The 26434-nt window shown below is 50.8% G+C and overlaps 2 protein-coding genes across 10 annotated transcripts in view; both read left to right on the top strand.

Moving 5' to 3' along the window:
* TCTN3 (tectonic family member 3) overlaps nucleotides 1-11428 on the top strand; it is an 11845-nt gene extending 417 nt beyond the window's left edge. Inside the window, exons 2-14 of the mRNA XM_015867477.1 lie at nucleotides 5-159; nucleotides 495-613; nucleotides 3430-3566; nucleotides 3873-3981; nucleotides 4057-4175; nucleotides 6836-6874; nucleotides 7259-7333; nucleotides 7425-7550; nucleotides 8531-8626; nucleotides 8885-8982; nucleotides 9559-9721; nucleotides 10461-10592; nucleotides 11110-11428. Of these exons, the coding sequence (XP_015722963.1) occupies nucleotides 5-159; nucleotides 495-613; nucleotides 3430-3566; nucleotides 3873-3981; nucleotides 4057-4175; nucleotides 6836-6874; nucleotides 7259-7333; nucleotides 7425-7550; nucleotides 8531-8626; nucleotides 8885-8982; nucleotides 9559-9721; nucleotides 10461-10592; nucleotides 11110-11331 (1590 nt within the window). The 3' untranslated portion in view covers nucleotides 11332-11428. The remainder of the gene's footprint in view (nucleotides 1-4; nucleotides 160-494; nucleotides 614-3429; nucleotides 3567-3872; nucleotides 3982-4056; nucleotides 4176-6835; nucleotides 6875-7258; nucleotides 7334-7424; nucleotides 7551-8530; nucleotides 8627-8884; nucleotides 8983-9558; nucleotides 9722-10460; nucleotides 10593-11109) is intronic.
* ALDH18A1 (aldehyde dehydrogenase 18 family member A1) overlaps nucleotides 11260-26434 on the top strand; it is a 34862-nt gene continuing 19687 nt past the window's right edge. For 2 of the 9 annotated variants that reach the window (XM_015867568.2, XM_015867569.2), the window contains exons 1-5: nucleotides 16151-16297; nucleotides 20949-21072; nucleotides 24170-24393; nucleotides 25952-26101; nucleotides 26190-26294. In XM_015867568.2, the coding sequence (XP_015723054.2) occupies nucleotides 20979-21072; nucleotides 24170-24393; nucleotides 25952-26101; nucleotides 26190-26294 (573 nt within the window). In that variant the 5' untranslated portion in view covers nucleotides 16151-16297; nucleotides 20949-20978. Of the gene's footprint in view, nucleotides 11369-12462; nucleotides 12675-15770; nucleotides 15881-16129; nucleotides 16298-16354; nucleotides 16374-20948; nucleotides 21073-24169; nucleotides 24394-25951; nucleotides 26102-26189; nucleotides 26295-26434 lie in introns of those variants that run through there. The other 7 variants (XM_015867571.2, XM_032445318.1, XM_032445320.1 and 4 more) reach the window with 7 other exon arrangements.

Here is a 26434-nt window from a genome sequence, read left to right on the forward strand (position 1 = left end):
GGCGGCTCCGCACGACGAGGCGGCTCCGCACGACGAGGCGGCGTTTCCGCGCCCAGCCCCCCTCCCCGCCGACAATGTGTCCGCCCGTGTCCGCCCGCCCGGCGCCTGCGCCCCGTGTGTGCCCGGAGCCGGCAGCTCGGGCTGCATCGCCGCGTGCAGGTGGGTCACGGCGGCGCCGCGGGGGGCGGAGGCAGCTCCGGAGCTACTGGGCGCCGCCGGAGGTGTTGTAACGGGGCCGGTGTTTGGTAGCGGGGCTGATGTTAACGGGGCCGATGCTGAGTCGCGGGAAGCGGTTCTGTTCCTTTGGCGGATCGCGGAGAAGCTTTTGTCGGCCGGCGTAAAAGTGGGCTGCGGCGGCTCGTGCTGCCGGGATCGGCTGCCAGTGCCAGTCGTGCAGTACATCCTGTAACGCCGCTGGTATTTAATAAGGGAAAGTGTAATAGTGCAAGGAAATACTATTCAACTGACTTTTGTTTGGGGGGGTCTGTCTGCAGGTCTGTGAATCAAGTGTGTGTGCAAAAATCACTGATATTCAGAGCGAACGTTCCTTATCGTACTGCTACCATCGCTGTCTCGGATGGGCCTGATGTGTTCTGTGTTCAGCTGGACAACCGTAAGTCACTGCTCTGCCTGTTCTAATACGTAATAATCCTAATACAGCCTCTGGATGGGGGGGTCCCTTCTGAAACTCGTGTCAGAGCTGCTGTTGTTCTTTTGGCTGCTGCAGTTCCTGTAGGGCCATTGGGAGTCACGACTCTGTCGGCAAAGGCAAACGAGAAAGAATAGTTGTGCTTTGTTTAAGGGCGATGCCTCTGACTAGATGTAAAAGAGCCTGCAGCAGTCACTTGTGGGTCTGAGATGCCTTAGTTTGCTGCTCTTAGGGCAGTGAATAGATGCTGCCATTCAGAACACACTTGTGTTACGCTCCTCAGAAGATGATTTCTGATCACGTCGTGCATGACTTTTCCTCGTGCTTATTTCCATGCTTTCTTCTGTGCTGGGACCCACCTTCTTTACTGCAGCAGTTCTGTCTTTGGGCTGTCCGAAGGTGGAGTTCCACCTTTTTCTTAATGCAGCTGGTGGTAGAAAGGATGCTGTGACTGCTCACCTTGTGCCTGACGGTTCCCAAGGGGTTTGTCCCTTGTGTCTCAAGGTCCTGTGCCTGCCTGAGTTAAGCTGTCAGGCTTAATCTAGCCGTTTAGAAGAGCAGAGCAGTACTGTCTTGTTTTCAGCTGGGATACGGCTCGTTTTCTTCCCAGTGGCTGATAGGCTGCTGTGTTTGGTTATGAAGTGAAAATAACATTAACAGCACTCTAATATTGTAGTTGTTGCTTAACTGTGTTTGAGTCTTGGCTTTTTCTGCTGTCTTTACCCAGCACTGTGAGGCTGAGAGTGTACTAGAAACTGAAGAGAGCTACTTGAGAGTAGGAAGACCCTACAGAGGGATGTGGATAGGCTGAACTGATGGGCTGTGTCGAATTATATGAGCTTTAACAAGACCAAGTGCCAGATCCTGCGCTTCAGTTACAGTGTGCATCTGGGAAGCTGTGTGGATGAAAAGGATCTCAGGGTGTTGGCTGGCAGCAGGCTGAACAGGAGTGAGTGATGTGCCCAGGAGCCAAGAAGGCCGATGGAATCCTGGCTCGCATCGGAACTAGTGCAGTCAGCAGGAGCAGGGACGGGATCGTCCCTCTGCGCTGGGGATGCCACATCTTGGGCACTGTATTGAATACAGCTAATTGTATTGAATATGCTCTTGGCACCCCTCACTAGAAAAAGGCATTGAGGCCCTGAGTTGTGTCCAGAGAAGGGCAACAAAACTGTGGAGGGTCTGGTGCACAGGTCTTATGGGGAATGGCTGAGGGAACAGGGATCGTGTCAATCTAGGGAAGAGGAGGCTCACCCTATCGCTCTCTGTAGCTCCCTGGGAGGAGGCAGAGAAGTAATGGTCAGTCCCTTTTCTCAGGTCCCAGCAGTAGATGACGGCGATGGCTTCAAGTTGTGCTGGGCAGGTTTGAGTTGGATGTCAGAAGAACTTCCTTCTCTGCAGAGAATGGCGATGTGTTGGAACAGGCTGCTGGGGGTGATGGAGTCAGTGTCCCTGGGGGCTTTCAAGGACAGGGCGGATGTCTCACTGAGTTACAGTGTCTGCTGTAGTTGCAAACATGTGTTTATGGTAGATAATCTTTGTGGTCTTTCCAGCCTTGATAGTTCTGCTATATCTGCTTGATAGTTTATGTCATTCCCCCCCCCCCCCAAAAAAAAACAAAACAGTTGTTTGAGTAATGCTTTTTGTTAGATGTAAGAAAGCCTTTATTGCTGTTTGAGCTTTGTCTGTTTAAGGACCATCTGCCTGGCTCTTGAACAGCAGAATCGCACAGAAAGCTTTATTTCCTTTTGCTGCTTTGTTCTTAAATCGGAAGGAATAGCTTAGTCCTTTTTAGTACTAAGCTACCTGCTGTTGGTGTGAGTTGGAATCTTCAGCACACATGGAAGGTGCTTTATTTGCATGCATTAAGAAGGCTGCTGTTTAAACAGGTCAGTGTGTTACATCATCAGTCATTTGCCATCGTAGGACTTACTGCTTTAGCAGTAATAGCAGCACTGTAACAGTTCTGAATACCGATGGGAGAGGAAGGCACTGCTGTGGTACTACCAGGAGCTGCTCTTTCAAGGATGCCTCTTTGCAGTTCATGTTTACTTTGAAGTTTCTTCAATGTTAATTATTGTTAATCAATCTAATGCTATTTTTGCTGGTTTCACATACTATTAGTGTTTTGGCATCAAAATGTCAGATGAGTGTAACATGGACGCTTCACAAAATGGAGAGCACATATTAAGACAGTCACCTTCAATCATTTTCATGATGTCACAAGGTCACATCTGTATATTAGGAAGTTTTCTCATGACACATTACAACTTAGTACTCGTTAGGTCATCATGTCTATGGCTGGTGTTACCTGTGCAGGGGAGCTGTGAGGTGGCAGCTCTGATTGGTGACTTGGTAGCGCAGGCAGATTGTCTGTAGCTGTGCTCCCCAGGAGGACAGAAGGGCTGGGCCCAGGCTGGAGCCCCCCTGCTTCGTGTAATGTGTAATGGCTGCCTACTGAAGGAAGAACGTCCCTTGGGCCTAGGCTGCTTGCTGAGGAGGGGTGCTCCATAGCCCTCCATAACGAGCTCCTTCATCGGCTGGGTGAATTCACCTCTTCTTTCTGTGTGTGGCTATTGGCCCACGTGTGGGAACTCTGCCTGATAGCACCAGGAACCCCTCAGAAGCAATTTCTCTTCTTCACGAGTAGAACACGCTGTTAGCAATTAATTAATATATGGCACCATGTAGCTTATAATTAATGAAGTTGTCAGTGTGAAGATATTGGCCCGTGTACTTTTGAACATGGCGGATGCTGATGATTCTTTTCCAACCCGCAGGGAAGCTGACCTATTTCCAGCAGCCGAAGCGCCTCCGTGGCTCTGACATTCAGAAGCTGTTGCAGAAGTTTGGCAGACGATCCTTCTCCTTCTCAGCGCAGCCACACAGCCGGCCGGCGTCCTCTGCCTTTTACCGGGTGAGCTGAAAGCAAACAGCGACGGCTGCAGGGCTGCCTTTGAGCTGTCTGCAGTCAGACCTCATGAGAACTAACTCAAAGGTCCTTTCCGTTTTTCCACCCTTTAAACCATCCTATTTTTCAGTTCCTTTCCTTACTAAGATGTTTTTGGTTGGTTTCCTTGTATTTCAAAGCTTGTATGACTCTTCAAACAGAAGTGACTGTGTGCAGCAGAGGAGCTAAAGTTTGCCTCTTTGCCATCACCGCGAGCTTGGTCTCACCATTCCACAGGGATGCTGTCTCTAAGTTTTCCAATTGTCTTTTCAGGCTGGTGATCCAATCCTGACCTACATTGATTCCTTGTCTGTGCTGAGTGTGCTCAAACAGCCAGTGCAATTGGGAGTCAGTGGACTTTGTGTAGATGGAAACCCAGCTGGTTAGTAAAAGGAAAGGCATTTCTGAGCCTCACGTGCCTCTGTTTTCTCTCATGTGCTGTCACCTTTTAACCCAGGCTTTCTGGAAAGTAAAAGCACAAGCTGTGCTCGCGTTTTGACGGACGTGATCAGGAGCTGCACTACCGACCCTGCCCTGAATGCTGCCTCCTACTACCAGGACCTCGCTGTGCTCAAGGTGCCTTGTTTTCTCCTTTGGCTCAATGCCGCATTTACGTGACTTAGCATTGTTACCCGTTTCAGCCTCATGTAACTGGGAGGTTATTTGGTGTGTGCTGTCCCTACATCTGCTGAGTGCGCCCTTCTTGCTAGAAATCCTGCTGGAAATGTCCCTGATCAGTGACAACCCATCACTTCAGTGTGCTTTCCAATCAGCTTCAGTTCTTAGCAAGCACTTAGTGCGTACAACAGCTATTTAATTGACATTTCATATTTTACAGTTTAAGGACAACCCTTACATTTTAAATAGGCCATTTCTCAAAAATATTTTCCCATCAACTTGATCAACAAAGTAAAGCATATTCTCAGGGAAGTGATAAGTTGTTGTTGTTACAATACATCCTCTGTAAAATCCATTTATGGATTACGTCATGGAATCACAGAATGGTTGACGTTGGCAGGGACCTGTAGGTCATCTCTTCTAACCTGTAGCAGCTCAACGTGACCATGCAGCTGAACGTGATCCAGCAGTGTGCCCAGGTGGACAACAGGGCCAGCGGCATCCTGGCCTGCATTAGAAACAGTGTGGGTAGCAGGAGCAGAGAGGGGATCATCCCCCTGTACTCAGCTCTGGTGAGGCCACACCTCGAGTATTGTGTCCAGTTTTGTGCCCCTCACTGCAAGAAAGACATTGAGGCCCTGGAATGTGTTCAGAGAAGGGCAACAAAGCTGGTGAGTGGTCTGGAGCACAGGTCTTATGAGGAGCGGCTGAGGGAGCTGGGAATGTTCAGCCTGGAGAAGAGGAGGCTCAGGGGAGACTTTATAGCTCTCTATAACTACCTGAAGGGAGGTTGTGGTGAGGAGGGGCTTGGCCTCTTCTCCCAGGCAACAAACAGGACCAGATCATCAAATTGCAAATGGTTGCAATTGTTCAAGAAGTGTCTGGATGAGGAGCTACGAGAGGCTTAGTGACTTGTGGTAGCAAAGTAATGGGAGGACAGTTGGACTGGATGATCTCACAGGTCCTTTCCAACCTTTTGGTTCTGTGATTCAAGCAGGGACACGTAGAGCAGGTTGTGCAGGCCCAGGCTTTTGGAGATGCCCAAAGAAGGGATGCTCCATCACTTCTCTGGGCAACTTGTACCAGTGTTTTGTCACAGGAAAGAGGTGCTTCTTGGTGTGGACCTCTTGCGTTACAGTTTGTGTCTGTTGCTCTATACATCCAGTGGTTCCCAAATAAAACACTCAGATATCTCCACCTCCTGCCGTCCTCCAGTCTAAGCTTGATAGAGAAGCCTGCTCTATCGGATTAGTCACAAAGGAGACATCAAAGAACTGGTGGACATTTGGACTTTGGTCTTTCTGTGTATCAAAATGTATTTCTCTGTTCACAGACAGCTTTCTAAAAGTTGACTTAGTGTTGACAGGTGCAGATTTCCTAAGGCAGTTCACAGCTCAGCATCGTGAGAAACATCAGAAAGAATAACAGCAAGGTTGAGGCTCGAAGGGACCTCTGGTCCATCTGCTCCAACCTCTGCTCCAGCAGAGACACCCAGAGCAGGGTGCCCAGGGCTGTGTCCTGCGGCTTCTGAAGGACACTGACGCGGAGAGTCCCTGACCTCTCTGGGCAATCTCTGCCAGTGCTCCATGGCCAGCATGGTAGGGAAGCGCTTCCTTGCCATCAGATGGAACCTCTCGTGTTCCAGTTGCTGCCCGCTGCCTCTTGCTCTGGCAGTGAGTACCTCCAAAAAGAGCCTGGCTGCATCCTCTCTGCACCCTCCTTTCAGGTGTCTGTACACACTGTTCACAAAATATATGTGCACATATATTGTTCATCTTCTCCTCGCCGGAGCTCCAGTTCCTTGGCCATCTTGGTGCCCTTCCATTGGCCTCTTATCAGTGTATCCAGGTCTCTCTTGCAATGTGGGTGCACCCTCTCTTTACTTGCTGATGACACTTTGCTTAATGCTACTGTGAATACCATCAGAGTTGTTAGTGGGAAGGGCGCTGACTCACATTGTACTCAGTGTCTTTAAGGGCTGCTGTATCCTTTTCTGTGGTGCTGATTTCATATATTCTACAATTGAATTCCAAATCAATTTCTTCTTCATTAATCCTGAAAATAATATCAATTTTCTCCTTTTTTTTTGTGTGTGTGTGTTCATCGTGCTGGTTTTACTGAGGGGTAGATGAACATTTCATTAGTCATCTCTTCTCACCAGTTTCTCTGTTACGCTGAGATGATACACCAATATCACATGTCAGTATTAGCACCGTAGTAAAGTTACAGGCTCTGCTTACCCTTTATGGAACTGGAAATACTACTCTAAACCGACATACGTGTAGTTTTTGAGTATTCTGCTGACCAAACATATTGGTGTCTGTGTGCTTCATTCCACCAGGGGAGCTCCAGGAGCAGCTCAGACATGCTGGTAATAGCTTCACTTTGTTGACAGGGATAAATGCTGTCTTCTGTTCTTCTAAAAATACATTTTTAGTAGTTTGCCTGTAATTACAAGATTTACACATCTTAAATAAGCCGAGGGACTTTTGTCACTGAAATACCTGGAGTGTGTTTTGTTTGTCTGGTGAATTTTTTAATTGCAAACTCAGGAAATCACTTTGTTTGGGTGCTGTTCTTTTTTATTGTTCTTATATGTTCTTGTTTATTTTCCCCAGGTTCCGGTTAATGACAGCGCCGCTGCAGAGTCCATCAAGGTCAGTCTCTGTTGGCAGTGAAAGTAATTTCTGCTTCTGAACTGAAGTAGTGGGAGTAGTTGACATTGGTAATGATACTCATGGGTTGAGAACATGGAGGAGCAGAAACGTTGAGTGTCTGAAATCAGACTCCTTGTAAGGAAGCGTCATGTTAAAGACTGAAGTGCAGGGCTGTAAGGCAGTGTGTGCTTTTAAATGGCTGAGCACAGATGGCATCGGAGTCAGGGAGCAGCAGAAACAGTCCAAAGGGGATGTGGAACAGAGGGAGGTGTCCCCAGATCACAGCCCCAGCAGGAAGGTACATAATGGTTGGGAAAGCGGTGGAAAAGAGTGAGATGTGCTCTTTTTAAACAACTGCTGTTCAGGAATGTGTTTATCTTCCAGGTAAGGATCAGCCCAATTGAACTACCTGGAACTCCCTATGTGACAGACAACATGTGTAACAATGCTGTTTCTGAGGTATTTAACCTGTTTTTCCTAGGCTCGATGCTAAGTTCAAATTGTTTCCCTATTACTGTGTCTGTGATTCTTCTCTGGGTTGGACTTCCAGGTGATGTACGAGATAGAATTTAATGGCACCCACGGGATCCAGAGTGTGTCTGTGCGCTTCAAAGTGACGAGCATTGCTGGGAGCTCTGTGCTCTCCCTGCAGCAGCGCTTCACCGTGCGCTTCTGGGTCAGTGTCCACGTCCTCCCTGGGCTGATGTCAGGCTTGTGCTCTGTAGCTTTTGGCCCAGAGCTGTACAGGTGAGCTGCGAACAGAGCAGCGCCGTAGCACTGTGGTCACATCAGCTCTCAAATGAAGTAGGAGATGCAGCTCTGCTCTTAAGTAAACCATGATAGAAGAACAAACTGGGTTTAAGTAAGTGACTTTGAAGGGGTGGGTTTATTTTTTCTGGCTGGGTTGGATTAGTTTGGTTTTGGTTGGTTTGTATTAAGTTATTTGCACTGGTTGTTTTTGAAAGAGGTTGGAGCTGATGGTGTGTCTGAGGTGTTCAGTGCTTGTGAACAAAGCTGGTAGCTCTATTCTAGGTACTGTACTGTGTGCCGTGGGAATGAGGTTTACCTTGGAGAGGGTGGATGGCCAGGAGACACTGATGTGTTTGGAAGCTGGTATCAAGTTAATCCTATAGAGACACTGCAAAGTTGGGTATGCGGTGAGCTGGAAGGTGTGCAGTGCAGCACTGTGGAATTTATCCTCCAGCACTGCTGAGTTTATCCTCCAAGTCTGTCTCCAAAAAACAGTTTAGAGGTGGCGTCTCTCAGAGTCAAGTCTGGTTCTGCAGATGGTGTTTAGCCCAGACTCATTTATTTGCTTCCTTAGATGAAATGCTGAGCAGCCATCTTAAAAACTGCCCCGGCAGAGCCTGCCCTTCAGGATGACAGCTGCTCTGGTTGGGTTGTTCGTCTGGGTTTGGTTTGTTTTTGTTGTTGGTTGGCTTTCTCTACCTCCTGTACTACATATTAACTTGTCAGGTGAAAGAGACTGTTTGGAATTAAATGGTGGAGGTTTTAGTGACATGTAATATTAAGTCATTCAAAAAAAGTCTGCTTTTCTGAGAACGTGAGATGAATGGATCCCATGAATGTTGATTTTCTTCTCTTTGTTTTGTAACATTCTCTCTTGCTTTGTCTCTTTCCTATGCCTCTTTGCAGACCAGGATGCTTCCTCATATGCTGCCTAGAAGTGGAAACCCTGGTTATATCGCTGGCGCACCACTGCTGATTGCAAACAGTAGTGCCGTGCAGCATGTATCCTTTCTGCTGCCGTGTTCTGTATGTCACTGGGTTTCTTCACTTCTGTTGCTATGTTGCTTGGACTCCTGAGGTTGTACCTTTGCCTGTGAGGGCTTACTTCAGTCAGGGTCACTTTGCAGCCAGCAGGGTGCCATTGTGTCAGGGCTGAACTGTAGAGCTATGAGAGTGCAGAGGAGGAACATGCAGTAAGGAGACAGTTCAGTACAAGTGCAGTGTCCTTTGTGTTCTGCTTCTTGACGTGCCGACGGTCAGATGAGCGTTCTGCGCAGCGAGGCTGATGGGAGTTGCTCTCAGTCTCTGAGACATACAGTACGATTTGGAAGTCACATGAGGACCGGCTGCAAACTCAGGTAGGAGCGCTCCCTGTGGTCACCCTTCCTGAAAGAGCTGGGAGGTACGGAGTCACTTAACACCTTTTTCTGGAGCTTTTCACTCATTCCTGTAGAGCCGAGGCCCCTCTTTAAGGTCAGCCATGGTTTGAATAGAGATGTGTCATGTTGACCCTAAGAGAAGTAGATTGTCGGAGGGGTGCTGAACCTCTAGAACAGTTTGAACTTCAGAGATGATCCTCTGGGAAGTCTTCAGGCTTTGGTCTGGCAACGTGTCACAGACAAGAGTAAAGTTTACATTAGAGTAATTAGAAGTGAATTGTAATAGAGCTGTAAAGAACGATTATTGTAATTTGGGTGATTACTTTGTTGGTGAAAGGTCAGGTGTCCCATCACTGTGCTGGTAAGATGGCTAAAAAGCTGTCCGTGTTCTTCATCCTTATCCTGCCATGTTCTTCACCCTTCTCCTTGCAGAAAAGATTGCAGATTGACTCATTAGAAGCACAAATACTTGTTGCCGAGGGAGGACACTGATGCCATCTGCTTGTCTCGAGAAATCCCTTTAGATAAAGCTGTTTCTTTTGTCCTCATTTGTAGGCTGACTCAAATGGAAGCAAGTAATTGCAGTTACATCCAGCTGAAGCTGTACGAGGCTTTCCAGGGGATGGACCCAGCAGAGCACCTCGCTAGGATTCGTAGTGCTCGTTCCACCCAGGAAGAAGAGTGGGTGACCATTCTGATCCAGAACTGCAGTGTGCAGGTAATACAAATAAATGCCAAAAGACAATCTGAATATCTGTTTCATATCTTTGTTTTGGCTTGAGAAGTGTCAGTAGTGTAAGAAACGAACCAGATTGTTCATCAGGGCTAGTTTGATTTGTGTGATAATCCACTGACTTTCGGGAGTCTTAGTACTCATAAACAGTAGTATTGATTAGTGTTCATATTGTTAAGGTATTTACTAAACAACAGCAAACTCACAGATTTGATCTCTTTTCATTCCTTGTTACGGTGTTCAAATGGCCAAGAGGAGTTTAATGCTTAATCTGGTGCTGTGCTACCTGGATTTCTGACTGAGTTCTAAGATGAATACAGTCTGTTTACTCCTATTAATGTGATACTTCCTTATCATCTTTTCTGCTTGTTTTGGGTTCTGGTGATATTTATACATCTTTTAACTGAGGCTTAGAGCTTGCCATCCAAGTACTTGCTGGGGAGCCAAATTCTGTTGTAATAATGATTCATCCATTAGAAGGCGTCCTCATAGAAAGCAGAGTCCAGGTGATAGAGGTGAGATGAATTCTGTCTGGAAATGAGATGGCAGTGACATGGATACAGCTCTAAAATGGGCAGCTGACCTGGCAGAAGTTGTGGGCTTAGTCCTGAAGTGATGGAGTTCTGAGAGCTTTGCTACCCGAAGTGTTGGGCTTTGACCATTGCGGTCCTATTCAACGTTTAAATGACTGTCTAGAGATGTTTGGGTTCCATTGTATTTTCAGGCCAAGAATTTCAGTTGTCTGATTCCCGTAACCCTGGATATCCAGATTCTGTGGAGTAAGATGGGTTTCCTGTCCAACCCTCAGGCTCAGATATTGGGTGTGCGGTACTTCTATCGCTGTCAGCCCCTAAAGGTACGGGACTTGAAATCCTTCCCTTATACACAGCAGTAATGAAATGGGATTCATGGGTTATTTAAGAACCAAGGAATCAAATGGTCTTGATATTATTGAGTTGTGATGCACCGGGTTTTAGAGGTGGTCTGGCTACAATAGCAAGAGTTTGTATGTAACTGATCTGTAGAGGAAGCTGCTTTTATGGCTTTGGTTACTGTCCTCAGTCAGTTGTATTCCTTTTCAGTCACAAACCACTTCACCTTAAGGAGTCAAAGCTTTCAGTTCACTGTGAAATGGTGGTTACAGAAGCTCAGTAGCTGTGTATGTCTTGTCCCTTGAAGCCTTGTGGGGCACACAGGCTGTTTCAAGAGGCCTGAGTGGAAAAGAACCATATGATCGACTGGTTTCAACCCCTCTGCTGTGTGCAGGGTCACCAGCTGCCAGACCAGGCTGCCCCGAGCCACATCCATCCTGGATGAGCTGCACCTTTCACATGAGGCATGCTGAATTCTTTCTGCTTCCCATTTCCCTGCAGTCCCTCAGCACGAGCTCGGTGCCTTTGACGACTGTTGTGACCTTCACGGAGCTGACGGAATGGCCAGAGCCTCCCCGTGGGCTGCCCAAAGTACACAGCAAACTCCCCACTGACTTGTTTTTCCCATTCAAGATGGCACTGAATATTGAAAGGAGCTACAGGGATTATTTGACTGCCTCCTTGGTTGTGATTCTGATCCTGTCAACTATTCTCTGCTTTTGAAGAGAGTGGAATAGATTGGAACTGCTCTTAAAGTTGGGTAAGTGAGTTTATATGTTGATGGTCTGATCCAGATGATAAAGTTTTTTCCTGATTCTTACGCTGTCTGTGACATGTTATGTGCCTTCTGTTGGTGGAGTCATTCACGGGACCAGTTTCTGTCCTTTGTCCCCTTGTCCTCCTGTTCTCTACAGGCACAACCTTGAGACCTCCTAGAGGTGAAATTATTGGGGGATGTTATGACTGTACTTCCTAGCAGTGAAGTTACTGGGGATGTTATGGCTGTACTTCCTACAAGTGAAGTTATTGGGGGTGGTGACAGTTGAGGTGCTGCAGTAATGAGGAGCAGGAAGGAATTAAGGCAGGTTGGAATTGACTTGTTCCCAATAACTGAGTGCTTTCTAAACCGGGGAGTGTAAAGAGAGGACTGGAGTTAAGAGCTGTATGCAGAGTCATAGAATGGTTTGGGTTGGAAGGAACCTTTGAGATGATGGAGTTCCAACCTCCATGCTCTAAGCAGGGACACCTCCCATAGCCCAGGTTGCTCACAGCCCCATCCAACCTGGCCTTGAATGCTTCCATGGAGGGGGCATCCACAGCCTCACTGGGCAACCTGAGCCAGTGTCTCACCACCTCCCAGTACTGAATTTCTTCCTGTTATCTGGTCTAAATCGACCCTCTTCCAGTTTAAAGCCATTTCCCCTTGCCCTGTCACTGCCTGCCCTTATGAACAGTCCATCCCCAGCTTTCCTGTAGCCCATTCAGGTACTGGATGCCGCTATAAGCTCTGCCTGCTGCCTTCTCTTCTCTGGGCTGAACAGCCCCAGCTCTCAGCCTGTCCTTGTAGTGGAGGTGCTCCAGCCTTATCATCATCGTTATCATCGTCATCATCACATCGGTACAGCTGGGAAAGGCTCAGTGTAATCGCAGCGCTCAATGGATCCCCGCTGTGCTGCCGGTGTCGGTCCCGCTCCGTCGCTGTCCGTCCGCACGGCGCCGCGGCTCCTTCCGCCCCCGAACGGTGCAGGCACACGGCGCATGCGCTTTGCGTGTCGGTCTGTTCCGTCCAATCCCGGGCCGTGATTCCGGTCGCTCCGTTCCGCTCCGGTGGGCGGGGCTGCCGTCCGCGCGCATCTTCGCCGTGCGGGGCGGTTCCGGCGGGGTGGTTCCGTTCTGTGCCGCGTTGGCCGCTGCTCGTACAGCTCGTACAGCCGGGGCGGTTCGGGGGCGGTGGGTCGGGCCGTGGTGCCGCCGGTGTCGCTGTGTGCCGGAGCGGGGCGCTCCTCCCGCCGCGGGGCCGCCACGACGACTGTCCTGACCGAGCAGCGCCGGGCAGCGCGGCACAGGTGGGGGCGGGATGGATCGGGGGCAGGATCGGATCGGATCGGGGGTTGGATTGGAGGCCGGGCTGGGGCCGGGGGCCGCGTGCCCCGGAGCTGTGCGGCGCTGGTTGGTGCTGCCGAGCGGGCCGGGAAAGCGGCGCTGGAATTGGGCCTGGGGGGCACGATGAGGACACTGCACTAACACGGACTGCACTTGGGGGGCAGAAGCACGTGGTTCCATTTGGGGGCAGAATGAGCCACTGCACCTGGACTTGTTGGGCAGAGTGAGATGAGTGCACCTGGGGGGCAGAAAGGGAGCAGTGGACTTGGGGGTAGATGGCAATGATGAGTGGACTTGGGGGGCAGAATGGGGGCTCTGGAGTTGGATTTGGGGGGCAGGATGTGATGAGAGGACTTGGGGGGCAGAAGGATGTTATTGGACTTACATGGACTGGACTTGGGGGGCAGAAAGAGGGCAATGGAGTGAGCTGGACTTGGGGGGCAGAGTGAGATTGGACTTGGACTTGGGGGGCAGAAGGTGATGGCTTTGTTTCAGGGTTTTTTGGTGGCCGTGGAGCATCACTGTTACACAGGGCCTGCAGCAGCGTGCAGTCGGGCTCCTTGGCTGTCTGTTACTGGCTTCCTTCTTTGGGAACTGAGGAGGAGCGGGGCTGCTGCACCTTCTGCCTCCCTTGGTCTCAGTGTATCTCTTGGGCCTGTTCTGAACACTGCTCCTTCTTGGCCCTGCCGTGAGCACTGCTCTGAGCCCAGACAAAACACGTAAACCCTTCTGAGAGCTGTGTGAGACATACAAGCTATTTCCAGGCCTTTGCTGTGCTCCTGCTGGTCAGCCTGTGTCTGCTGCATGCTGGTCCTTCCTGGAATACATGGCAGGGTCTGCTGTGCTGTTCTGCTGTGGAAGGAAGCTGCTGGCTCCCGAAGAGCAGTAACAGGGCTACAGACAGAGAAGTCTCGGTGACCAGAACTGAGGCAGGTTTCTGACACAGGAGGCAGGAGGGAGGGGGGCAGAACCGGCGCTTTTGGTGCTTTTGATGCTGATGGTGTTCAGGTGCAGTTTGAGGCAGCAAGGTGGTGTTTGCAGCAGGAGCCTGCAGCTGTGCAGGTGCTGTGGAGGCGCTGAGCAGGGCAGTCAGTGGTACAAAGCTGCAGGACAGTGCACAGAGCAGGGCAGTGCACAGGGAGCTATTGTTGCTTCTTATTGCACCCACACACTGTGTTTGGGGATCGCAGACACAACAAACAGAGACAAACTGCGCTCTCACTAACTCTTATTGGAAAACAGTCGCTCTTAGGATTGGGTTTCAGCTTGTCCTTGATGGGAACAGATTGCCTGCGGTGAGCTCAGCAGTGGAAGAGACAAACGCACCTTCCTGAGGACAGATACAAAAGGAGGGGCAGGTAAAGGGAAGTGCCTTAACAACAGGGGGATGGAGTGGAGCACAGAGCTGAGTGCCCGGTGGAGCTGCACAGATGAGAAGAGCAGCTGTGAGTGCTGCCTTCTGTCCGGGCTGATGGCACAAGCCGGCGTTCCTGACGTCCAGCTTCCCATCTTTCTTTGCGAGAGGCTGAGGCTGGCGGTGCCCCGGTTCCTTTGAAGCAGCAGCAGAGGCTGCGTGCGCTGCAGGGCGCGGACACGGAGGGGCTGAGGAAATAATTTGTAATGGTGACGAAGTGCATCTGAAGCTTCATGGAGACGTACTGAGGAGCTGCGCGGGACGGGCGTGCGGGGACTGACCGTGGCTGCTGGTCTGCCTCCTGCAGCGCTGACCCAAAGTGCTGCAGCTTGCAGGCCTCAAGCTTCTCTTCTATCCCTACGTTTCTCTGGCTGTTTCCTCCTGGACGTGAGTGTGAGCCTGGCCCTGCAGTTGCTCCTCAGCTCTCAGTGCTGCTGTCGCTCTTTTAGCCAGAGCTATTAGATTAGAAAAGCTGTTAGAGCTTTTTAGATCAGAGCTATTGGAAGAATTCTCTTCAGCCTCTGCTGCTTCCCCTGAATGACTCATGATGCCAGTACAACCATAGCAAAACTGATATGGAACTGGAACGCTTCCTGTTGCCTCTTTGTCCCTAACAGCAGGTGGATGCTGTACTGCTTGGTGAAGGCCTTGGAGCAAATTACTCGATCCAGCTTTGATCCAGGCCAGAAAAGAGAGCAATGATGTTTGGAAGAAGGGAATGCTGGAAAAATGCATCTCAAGCACTGATGGCTGTGCTTAATTACATTAAACTGCGTCCTCACGTTCCTTGCTCAGTAATCTTGGTTCTAGAATAGCTGAGGTTGGGGGGACTTTGAGGATCCCCTAGTTCCAATCCCCAGCCATAGGAGGGTTGTCAGCCATTGCACCAGGCTGCCTGGGCTCCCATCCAACCTGGCCTTGATCGCCTCCAGGGATGGAGCACCCACAGCTTCTCTGGGCAATCTGTTCCAGTGCCTCACCACCCTCCGAGTAAAAACCTTCTTCCTAACATCTAACCTCAATCTTCCCTCTTTTAGTTTAAAGCCACCCCCCATGCCCTGTGACTATCAGACCATGTGAGCAGTCGATCCCTGTCCTACCTCCATCATTTGAAAAGCCGTGGCTGTCAGGTGAGGTCCCAGATGACTGAAGAAAGGGTCACAACGCACCCATTTATAAGGGGGCCAGGAGGACCCAGTGAACCACAGAACAGGAGTCTCTGCTCTGTACCTGAGAAGGTGATGGAACAGCTCCTCCAGGACGACGTGCTGGTCACACGAGGAAGGAGCGTGTGACCTGGGACAGCGGTGGGAGCTGGCGGCTCCTCCTGCATTACTGGGCTGCGAGGCCTTCTGTGAGTCTCACCAGCCCCTGGATGTCGTTTTTGGTCCGAGTTCCTTCCGTGGTTTGAGATTTCTGGAGAGGTGGTTCCTGATCTCACCTCGTGAAGCAGCTGCTGTTTGAACAGCCCCCCCCCCCCCCCCCCCCCCCCCCCAAGTGCTGTCCTTCAGCAGGGGGAGGCCGAGTGCTGGTGGTGCAGTACGGAAAGGAGGGAACAACAGGAAGGTGAGTGCAGGGAGGAGGCGCTGCCATCAGCGGCTGGGGCTGCGTGGGGGCTGTGCTTGGTTTGGAACGCACGTGGAGGTGCAGAGCTCTCGTGCCTGCTGGGGCTGTTCCCGGTGCAGCAACGGCTGCTTTCCCTTTCATTCACAGACGGCCCAAGTGGTGCACGGTGGGCATGGAGCAGCTGCACAGGTACAGGTTTGGGATGCACGGAGGGAACGAGGGAGGGAGGAGGCTGAGGGAGATGAGGGTGTTCTCAGAAGCTGGGCTGCACAGCAAGAGCCTTCCTGGGCTGCACAACGCAGCCTTCCCGGGGCTCCTGCGTGCTTTGGGCAGCGCATGTCTGAGAAGGGGTTAATTGCAGGTCGGTGGAAGCTGCCGTGCAGGCGGGGCTGTCTGTGGCTGTCGGGACCAGACAGCAAACAGCAGTTGAGGCTGGATTTTGTGCTGCAACGTGGAGCGGAGTTACATCATCCGCTGTGCTGGCGGCGGGTCGGGCTGTGCTGCCCCGCTCCACTCACATCAGCCGCTGGTCGGACCGGCCCTGCCGCGCTGCTGCGCATCGTGCTGCCGGGACGGCGGATTGGCTGCCGCCGCTCAGCTGGGTCGGTAGGTCCGTCTGTCCGCCCGTCTGTCCGCCTACCGCAGCAGCTCACCTGGCTCTCTCGGTCTCCTGCTGCCGCGGGTGGGCTGCGTGTGTGTGTGTGTGTGCCGTCGTGGAGCTGTGTGTGCCGCCGCGGCTCCGTGCAAGCTGCTGTTTGGTGCAGGGCTCAGTTGGGTTTATCCGGAGGGCTCAGTGCGGGAGTTCGGGCGGGTGGAGGCTCCGGGCGGGGCCGACACGTGCGAATCCCGCCGGCAGCGCGAGCCGTTCGGCCGCCGCTGTGTTTGGCCGAAGCAGAACTTGGCGCCCGTGCGGGTCGTGCTCCCGGCTGGTACCGGGGAACGCTCGGCTGCTCAACGGAACCTTCCCGGGGAGGTTCCGGCTGTGCTCGCAGAGCTGTGCTCGCAGGGCTCTTCCCCGCTCTGCCCTGTGCTGCTCCTCCGCTTTGTGTGTGAGGCGCAACAGGAGATGGATGCGGGGCTCTCGTGGGTGTCAGCTGTGGAGCAGATGAGGTTGGGAGTGTCTGAGCAGGGCTGGGAGCTCAGTGGGTGGGTGGGCTCGGTTCGGTTCTGCGTGACTCTGCGACTGTGATTCTGTGTTGTCCCTCTGGGGCGGGTTTTGTCAGAAGGGAGCCGTGTGCTGCGTGCTGCTCTGAGCTGCTGGCTCTGTGTGTGTGAATGCTGTGCAGCCTCCACACGGGGCTGCTGGTGTCCCGCTGTAAAGGCAGTTTGTGTGTGGATGTTGTGGACGTGGGGCTGTAGGTGTCCTGCTGTAAAGGCAGTTTGTGTAAAGCATCCCTTCATTCCTGTCCCTGTGGATTCCCCTGGTAAGGCGCCCGCTGGGCTTTGGGCTGTGCTGACAACTTCCTTAGGGAGTTTCTTTTCTCAAAGGAGTTTGAAGCAGGTTTGTTAACCTACAAAGTCAATAACGCCGAGCCTTGAATGGCACAGGGGTTGTGTCGTGTTGTGTTCTATGAAGTCTCACTTTGTTGAAATTGTGTCTTTGCTGGGAGCTTGTTCTGAGTCGTTGCCTATGTGTAGTGCTGCGTAGCTCCTATGGGAGGTCAGTTCTTTGGGAGGAAACATGTACATTTCAATTTCATTAGTTGTTGTGCAGGACAGAGGGTTGAGGGTCTGAGCCCTCCATTGCAGCTCACATTGCCTGGGGAGCTGGCTGGGTTCACGGCTGGGTGCAGTGTGCTGCCCAATGTCTCTCTTGGAAGCCATGGCTCCGTGGAAGCTGTCCAGGAGCGAGGTGTTCTGCTGTGGAGTATCAGGGTGCCATGGCCCTGCTGGAAGCTGCCATGTGAGGATGGCATTCCTTACAGGAGCTTTGGAGACGGCTTTGCTGGAGGCTTTCTTAGTAATGACAAGGTCTGGGGTCGATGCCGGACTCTTGGCCCTAAATAGTGCATTTTGCACTTGTTTTTATTGGTGTCACCTGTTGTCTGTCCCATCTGTCTGTCATCTACCTGTCGTCTGCCCCCTGCCCCTAATGAGGCAGAATTTTGGCTTTTTAGTAATTCCCAATATCTTTTGGGCTTTGTGGTTTGTTACTGCAGAGCAGAGCCCTTACAGGTATGAAAGTTCTGGAGAGGAGGGTGGGGTGGAGAGCGAGGGTTAAGTGAGGTCTGAACCCCTGACTCAGCAAGGGGGGAGAACTGACCTGATCTGTGGCACTGGGGAACTGGGGTGGCCGGTTGTCACGGTTTGAACGAAAAATCCTCCTGCGTCCGTGACAGGGGCCATGGGCCCCGGAGGGGACCTAGGCCGAAAAGGAAAAAGTTAATTAGGAAAAGAAAACAGCGGCAATGATCTAAGGAGGCACACTTATTTACTAAATACTATATCGAAATACAGGATAACACAATATAATACAATATAATTGAAAATTGAGCTAACGAATTGAGCAAAATAGGAGAGAGAATGAGTCCCGTAACCGAGAGGCCTACTGTGAAATCTAGGCGAACGACAAAGGCTCCCACACACTCCCCTGAACGCCAGAACTCGAAAGACGTCAGTCTGTTCTGCGACCAAGTTAATATAGAGTCCAGGTCCTGTGACCTATCGTGTTGTTCTCTGGGAGATGTAGTCTTCTTCTATAAGTTGCAGATTCAGTAAAATTATTCATGCTTTATATGATGTTATGATGTGGAATACTGATAGCAAAATTACAAAATTATTAAACCATGACACCGGTCTGCAGAACAGGGGCTCACGGGGGACTCTGTCGCTCTGCAGAGCTGCCCGAAGGGGGTTTGTGGTGAGGAAACACCCCATTGTGCCGTGCGAGGTTGAGGCTGATACTGGGAGGAGCTCTGTGACTGGAGGAATGGGCAGGTAAGGGTGGAGCGGCCTGTCCAGGTGCTGGAGGAGTCACCATTGCCAGAGGTGTAAGAGCTGAGTGGATGCGCTGCTTAGGGGCTTGGCCTAATGGTGAACTTGGTGGTGTGGGATGCTGGTTGGACTTGATGATCTTCAGGGTCCTTCTCAGTCCAAACAATTCTATGAGCTCCCTGTGGTCCGGCTGGAGATCCTGGCAGCATCATTCCTACGTCACATACCTCCTTTCTGATACCTGGCTTTGTCCTTTGAAGGCCTCTTGTTCTGTAAGCATCCCCTGGAGGCAAAATAAAGAGCCTGAGGGAAGGTGATGTCTGACAGTGGGTGCCACGTGGGCTTTGGGGTGGAAGTCAATTGTGGGACACGTGGGCGATGGGAATTCTGTCCCCCACCCACAGTGTGCACCTGAAACGCCGAAGGGACAGAGGGCATCTCAGGTCCTCAGGCAGTAAATAGGCTGGTGGCCTACAGCAGCTCCTGTAAACCTCCTCATCAGAAGCAGACTTTGGCTGCTTGTTCAGCTCCATCGTCAGCCCCGAATCCTTTTCCTGCCTCATCCTCATGATGATTAGGGCTGCTTTTTCAGGTGAAATACAGAACTGGAGGGGCAGGGTAGGTTAATGCAGTTTAAATGCTGAGCTATGTGATCTTTACCAGTCAGAATAGGAGAGTCATTACCTGCAGGTGCCTGATCTGTTCTGCATAGATGTGTGTAATTTGGTGAGGACTGTAAGGAAGCGCAATGGCAATATGCTGATGTGGGGTAATTAAGCAACTTCAGATGTTCATAGTGGTAATACACGTGTTGGCCAGAACTGCCAGGCATCGTATCTGTCCAGGTATGTGTGAGAGTTCCCATGTGCTTACTTTGAGCTGTTTTCTGCCCTTCAAAGCTCTCAGTGCAGCTTTTGGAATGTTATTCGGTTGAAAGCAAGAAGAGGAAGAAAAACTTTCTAGAGGGGGAAAGAGGTGATTAATGGTGTGAGCACCATCCGGGAGAACTGCACTCCTGTTCATCTGCTTTGTTTTCTTCGTAGTGCTGCAGCTGCAGCACTTCAGGAACACTGGTTATAGGAAATGGCTGGTCCTGTACCCCTCGTTTGCTCAGGTGGCTTTAGGGTTACAGGAGCTCAGAGTGCTTTGAAGTTCAGTCAAGGGAAACTAAAGCCAAATATCTTAGAACTGATGTCCTTACTGACAGTCAGGGTTAATGTCTCGCCGTCTGGGAGCTCTTAGAAATACAGGTTGTGTTTTGGGCAGCCCTGTGTGGAGCTGGGATCGATCTGTCTCGTGGATCCCCTCCAACTTGGGCAGTTCTGCTGTTCTGCGGTTCTGTATTTGTAGGTAGTGCAATCTGGAGCAGCGCCACCTCCTGTAGGTCTCCGTGGAAATTGCAGCAGCTGCGGAGAGCGCTAAGCCGTTGTGTCTGGTGGTGTTTTGTAGCTGGGAACAGGCTGTTTCTTAGTGCAGCCACCGCCATCAGCGACATGTTTTCACCAGCAGTGAAGAGGATCCCGAGTGCAGCACCTGTAAAACCTGCCGCGCGGGGCTGCCCGCTGCCGTGCTGCAGCAGCGCTGCCTCTGCATGACGGCGCCCACGGCTGTGTTCCATCGGCATTCGGTGTCCACGGGCTGTGCTCCATGGGCATTCTGCACCCAGAAGTGTGTTTTGATGGCGCGGTTCTTTCCGCATGGGGGCTCCAGTTCCACATCCTGGTTTGTGAGCAGTCTCGTGTCAGGTGCTGTTCTGTCAGCAAGCCCATCTGCTGCATGGCAGGAAGTCTGATGTGGGGCTGGTGGGGAGGTGAAGCCTCTGCTAGCAGCCACCCGATGCCGTGGGCCAAGGAATCAAACAGGTGGCGCTGCTCTCAAAGCAGCCCTCATACGTTGGATGGGGCCGTGGAGAAGTACAGCTGATGTTTTGCTGTGGTTTGTACGCATGATCCAACCTGCTCCAGCTTTCTCCTCCAGGCTTCTCCAGGGATGAAGTTACAGCTTGTCTCTGTTGCGTGTGGTTCACCCAGAGTCCTTTATGTTCTTGGCCATTCTTGGGAACTCTGTTTTGTTCTTCATCTTTAATAATAATCTTCTTCCAGCAGGGACGGAAGAGGAGCCCTCAGGTTCCCTAAGCCGTGGTATGAGTGAGGAGGGTGGGCTGTTTCTTGCACGGGGAAATGGCATTAAGGCTGTAGAGGAAAAAGAAGGCCTCTGGATGGATGGATGGGCTGGGAAGGCAGGATGGATGGATGGGAGGGAAAGGCAGGTGGAAATGGCCAATGTTTAACCCGTTTCCCCACACCTTCCTGTTGACTTGCAGATAGCCGTGTCTTGCAGAAGGCGTCTCCCGATGTGGTGCCAGGCTGCCCTGAACCCTCTGCTCCGCGCCCCCAGCGGCTGCCTCATGTTTCCACCTCGAGCCGTCGCAGCCGCTTCCCGCTTCTGTACGTATGAGGGGAAGCCTTCCTGGCATGGAGCTCAGCTCAGTCCATCTCGTCTCATGCTGATAGGGAAATCCCCTCATTAACGCCATTCAGAGCTTTCCAACTGCAGTGAGCGGCCATCGAGGCTATGCTTCTCTGTGACTTTCTTCCTTAACTCAGCAGTACTCAGCTGAGTGCCTGAGAAGGACCGTTTTGCATTCTCACCTTTCAAGCAAAGAATGCCAGTAAAAGCACTTCTCTTTTAAAGGTCTTTGTTTCTACCCCATGCCTGCTTGGAAAGTATGGTCTAGTAATGCCTGTTGCCCCATCCACGTTTCCAGTCCACAGATTTCTTGGATAAGGCACACGCTGCAGGGTCTGAAGCTATCACTTATTTGGGTTATTGAAAAATAAAAGGGTACTTGCAGGAAATCAGAGTATAAATACGTGAACACTCTGCGGGTAGTGGTTAGAAATATAACAACTTCATTGTCATTCCCTGTTCTGTTACAGGAACCCAACTTGAGAGAGCCACTCAATCTCTATTTGATTAGGGTTTGATAGAGAGAGAAGGCAGGGCTAGATTGGCTGCTGGATCAAGAAAGATTCTGTGGGGTAAAAATGCAAACATTTGTGTCCCGTGCATGCAGGATTTCCATTTCCCATTGCTCTGGGGGCATTTATAAGGATGACTGAATCACAAAATTGAGGCTTTTTTAAGCCTATGGCTCTGCTGGCTTCTGCATTTGTCGTCTGCTGAAACGCACTGCATTTCTCCAAGTCAGTAAAACTGTTGTAGTTCACACTGGGAAAACTCTTGGTTAGTATTTGAGCAGCTTTAGCGACTTCATCACCTCCATTCTGAGGAAGGATGGGGATTCTCCTTAATGGTCTTTCTGCACTCTCACCGTGGCAGTCCTGTTTGGCTCCCGTGTATTTAGAGCTGCTGCCTCTTCCCTTCTGTGCTGGAAGCCTCATGCGGATTGCTTGAAAGGATTTGTGGTGCCACGGGCTTTGCTTCCCTTTCTTAGTGAGGAAGTGGGACTGTTGGCAGGGGCTGCTGGGTGCAGAAACTGGAGTGCCTGGAAGCTGTTGGTCCCAGATGGGGGTGGGTGGCCATGCTGGTTTCTGCCTGATTTCACGTGAAGCAAAGTAATGGATTTGCTTCTTTAGAAATGTTGTCTGTGTACATCAGAGCTGCTCTCATGTCTCACCGTTGTACAAAATAACCAAAAAAGAAGGGTTAGTGTAGTAATAGAGCTAGGGTAGCAATGAGAACTCAGTTAAATGCAGGCCAGGCTCCCAGTTTGCTCTCGATCTCCTGACCTTTTCCTTCCTTTTCTGTGTGGTGTTCTTGGATCCTGGTTGTCCCTGAGCAGCAGCCTTCACAGAAGCCTTTAAGCCTTGAGAGACCTGAGAGCACTCAGATCGTTTCTGCTTCCTGTTGGCACCGTGTGGGACAGGCGGGTGCTGCACTGCTGTGTGTGAGGCTGGAGGAACAGCTGCACTTTTGTTCCCCACGTGCTGCAGGTTTATTTACATTTGCAAGTATTCCTTCATGAAACTGTGAAACAACAGTAATCTCTAAATTCTAATTTCTGCTTTGTATGAAAGAGTGGAGAGGTGGTATCATTCTTTGTAACATAACAGTCAGTTCTGATCAATTATTTAAGCTCCCATATGTGAACCAAACAAAACAGGTTCATTAAGTAAGATGTTAAATGCCAGCCTTCTCTTTTCTGCAGCGCTGCATAAATTCCTGCCTTGCAGCAGCAGGAGGAATGTCCAGATCACTCCTAAGGTTATAAAGGAACCTGTTACGCTGTCACAGAACACTAAAACTAAGAGACTGAATAAATTAAATAAGATCAGATGAGATCTGTCCGTGGCATAAGATCGAGTTTTCTGTTTACTTAGAGAAGTATCTGCATCTTAAGATGCGATTTTGGTTGAGGTTGAGTTTGTGCCATCTTTGCTCAGGTGCACTTTTGTTCCTGGGACATGGGGTCCGCAGCTGTTTCTCTCCATAATAATGTTGGAGTTGTTCTCCCCCTTCTTTACTGCAGCGCTGCTTACCTAAAAACTGACCTGGTTTGATGCGTTTCTTGAATCATGATGTGCGAAAAACTGGATAGTCGATAAGGCAACGTGGGTTCAAAAACTACTCTTAAAGTGACATTGCTTGCTGGGCTCCTTCTGCCTCTGTGTGTGCTTTGACTGAAGAGCATCTCCACCATTGCTTCTTCAGTCGCAATTAAGTGTGGCTCTGCGCAGCCCTGTATGAAGCGTACTGGAAGTGCTTGTCATCTGCCTTTATGCCCTCTTTGGTTTGGGACTTGTTTTTACCTGTTTGGATCAACATCTTTGTCAATTAGAAAGGATTCAGACTATTGCTTGCCATGTGTACCTTAATAGATCCTATTCTGTTTCATCTGCTGTGCTGGTAGTGGGCTGACTGGCTTTACAATCCTTTGTAAGCTTTTCATGAACAAAGATCTTGCTGAGGAATATTCCCTTGTTCATCGTCTGAAATGAGGTGCAAGCCTTGTGTGTGTTCTGCCTTACCTGAGTAACGCTGTGACTGTCTCCGCTCCTTGCAATGCCTGTTCATTCTGGAGGCGGGTGCCTTGCAGGCTGTGTGTTCATCATCCCCCTTCTGCTGCCTCCAGCTTGGCGACACGACAGAGTATCTCATCTCTCTTACAGCATTGGTTAAAGCTGTTTCTTTTCTTTCCTAGTAGTCCAGTTTTCTGCTGTATTGTATGCAGGAAAGCTCTTTAGCTGTATCTGATGAGTCAAGGGAGAGCGTTCTTAAAGCCAGCACCTGTACTTCTGCTCTGAGTTGGACTGCTGTCATTCAGTCCTGGTTTTACTGTTCCCAGAGTTGAGGCTCCAACACATCGGATATTGCTTTGTATACCTTAGGGATAGTTAGTACTGCTAGAAAACCATTCGTTCACTCTTTATTTCAATGTCTTCAAAGCTGGCTTCTATTCCCTGTTATTAACAGTTCTTGCTGTGAGCCTCGGGAAGGGAAGAAGTATTACAAGGCCTAAGGGACTTGGGAGTCCAAGATAAACATTTAAAGGTGGAACTTGTTTTCTTTCTTTAACTGCAGATCTCCCTCGCCATTCTCGGAGTCTGAGGAATGAATCCATCCGCTGTTGGAGCAACATCCCATTTATCACTGTGCCCCTCAGCCGCACGCACGGCAAATCGTTTGCGCACCGCAGTGAGCTGAAGCATGCCAAGCGCATCGTGGTGAAGCTGGGCAGTGCTGTTGTGACCAGGGGCGATGAGTGCGGCTTGGCCCTCGGGAGGCTGGCATCCATTGTGGAGCAGGTAGTTTTGTGGTGTCCATTGTGGAGCAGGTAGATTTGTGGCTGAAGTGGAATGGTGATTTGAACTTCAGCTATTTGGTCACTGTGGGGTAGCAGAGGATAACACAGGAAAAAATGACAGAGCAGGTTCCCCTGCGCTCTGGTGGCATAGAAGGTGCTCATGGTGTAACTCAGCATGATGAGGTGATGCTGGACGGTAACTGAGCAGCTGCACAGATGCTTCCTGCCTCCCTCTTCAAGCACCCAGCACTGGTGGGACTGGTAAGAAAGTACTGAAGGCAGAAGCAAGAAAACACGTGGGTTGAAGTAAAGGTAATTTAAGAAGTGAAGGAAAGGGTAAAAGAAATATGCGATGCAAAGGAAGTTGCTCACTGCCTCCCACGGGCAGGCCAACTCCAAACCACTCCATAGATGTGGCCACTTGTGAAGACAGCTTCCTTCCTCCCCTGCTCCTGCTCCTCCTCCTTGGTGATCCCTTTTTACTGCGAGCGCGATGTGAGGCAATGTGGGAGATCTCCTGGACCCAGTGGTGTCGGCACTGAATTTCTCCATCACCGTGAGGCTCCCGCTGCACGGGGCAGAGCAGGGAAGAGCAGAGCCGTGATTTTGTGCAGGCACTGTTCAGCAATAGCAAATGGTGCGTTATCAGTGCTTCTGGTCCCTGAATCCCTAACAGCTCCGTATGGGTTCTTGTGAGGAAATTTAACTCCATCCTGTCTGGCTCAGCACGGAAGAAACTTTTCTGTGCAGTTCTGAATGCAGGAAATAAAACACGACTCGGGCACTGTGTGGGTCTTGTGGGAAGACAACATGAAAGTACATGAAGTTTGTAGGAGGAGCAGCCCCTTCCCGAGTACCTGGGCACTCGCAGATTCCCTCCAAGAGAAGCTTGTGACCTCACTCGTGACCTCAGCGCTTGTGGGAAAAGCCGGGGGGCTCAACTGATGGACGGGTTCTGCAACACCAGATGGGCACTGCGGGGGATTTAGGCGTGTCTTCTCTGAGCAGTTCATGTAATAGGTTACATTCATGCATGTCCTTTGGCTGCAGAGCTGTGGAAGCAGCTGGGTGCTTTTCTGCATGAAGCCGTAACAAGCCGTGTTTCAGGAGTTAACAGTTTTGTTCCTTGAATATGAAATTACTGTATAATAACAACCATGAGGGTGGATGGTGGTAAGTGAGTTGGTGGAAGGAACAGTTGATGCCTCATGACTTTTCTGTATCTTGTCTTTTGCTATCAGTAGCAATGGAATTAGAGGTCCAGGAGTTGTGTAAACCACATGATACGTATTGTGAGGCATCAGTCCTGAGTCTGTCATTACAAATGGCACTGGGGGGTGGGGGGGAGGAGTAGCAGAAGTTATGGATTGCATGCGGTCTTTTACATGGTTCCTGAGTGGTCGGGAAACTGAGCAGGATTGTCTTTGAGGATGGCTGTTGATAAGCATAACTCTTACGGCAGCAAGAAGGAGTGAGCGTGGGACATGGGCAGAGCCCCGTCCTGCCAGGCTGGCAGCCATCTGCCTCTGCATCCCAGTTGTTGTTCTCTGTGCTGACAGGTGTCTGTGCTGCAAAACCAGGGCCGGGAGATGATGATTGTCACCAGCGGTGCTGTAGCGTTTGGGAAGCAGCGGCTGCGCCATGAGATCCTGCTTTCCCAGAGTGTGAGGCAGGCGCTCCATTCAGGCCAGAGTCAGCTGAAGGATATGGTGAGTGACTGCCAACATCCCGCTCCTCTCTGGGTGCCGCTTGGAACCTGCGTGAGCCACTGCCTGACAGCTGTGCTCCTCCTTGTAGGCTATTCCCGTCTTGGAGGCCCGAGCCTGTGCAGCCGCTGGCCAGAGCGGCCTGATGGCTCTGTACGAAGCCATGTTCACGCAGTACAGCATCTGTGCAGCTCAGGTAAGGGACGTCTTCTCTCCCAGCCTTACCTGCTGCTTCACTCAGCCGCAGAATCGTTCCTGGCAGTGGTTGGTCACAGTCAGTGTGGGCTCACGAGGCGGAAGTTATGTTCATCACACGTGACTTTCTTTTATGACAAG

The sequence above is a fragment of the Coturnix japonica genome, chromosome 6 (genome assembly GCF_001577835.2).
Source record: "Coturnix japonica isolate 7356 chromosome 6, Coturnix japonica 2.1, whole genome shotgun sequence".
NCBI classification, from domain to species: Eukaryota; Metazoa; Chordata; class Aves; order Galliformes; family Phasianidae; genus Coturnix; species Coturnix japonica.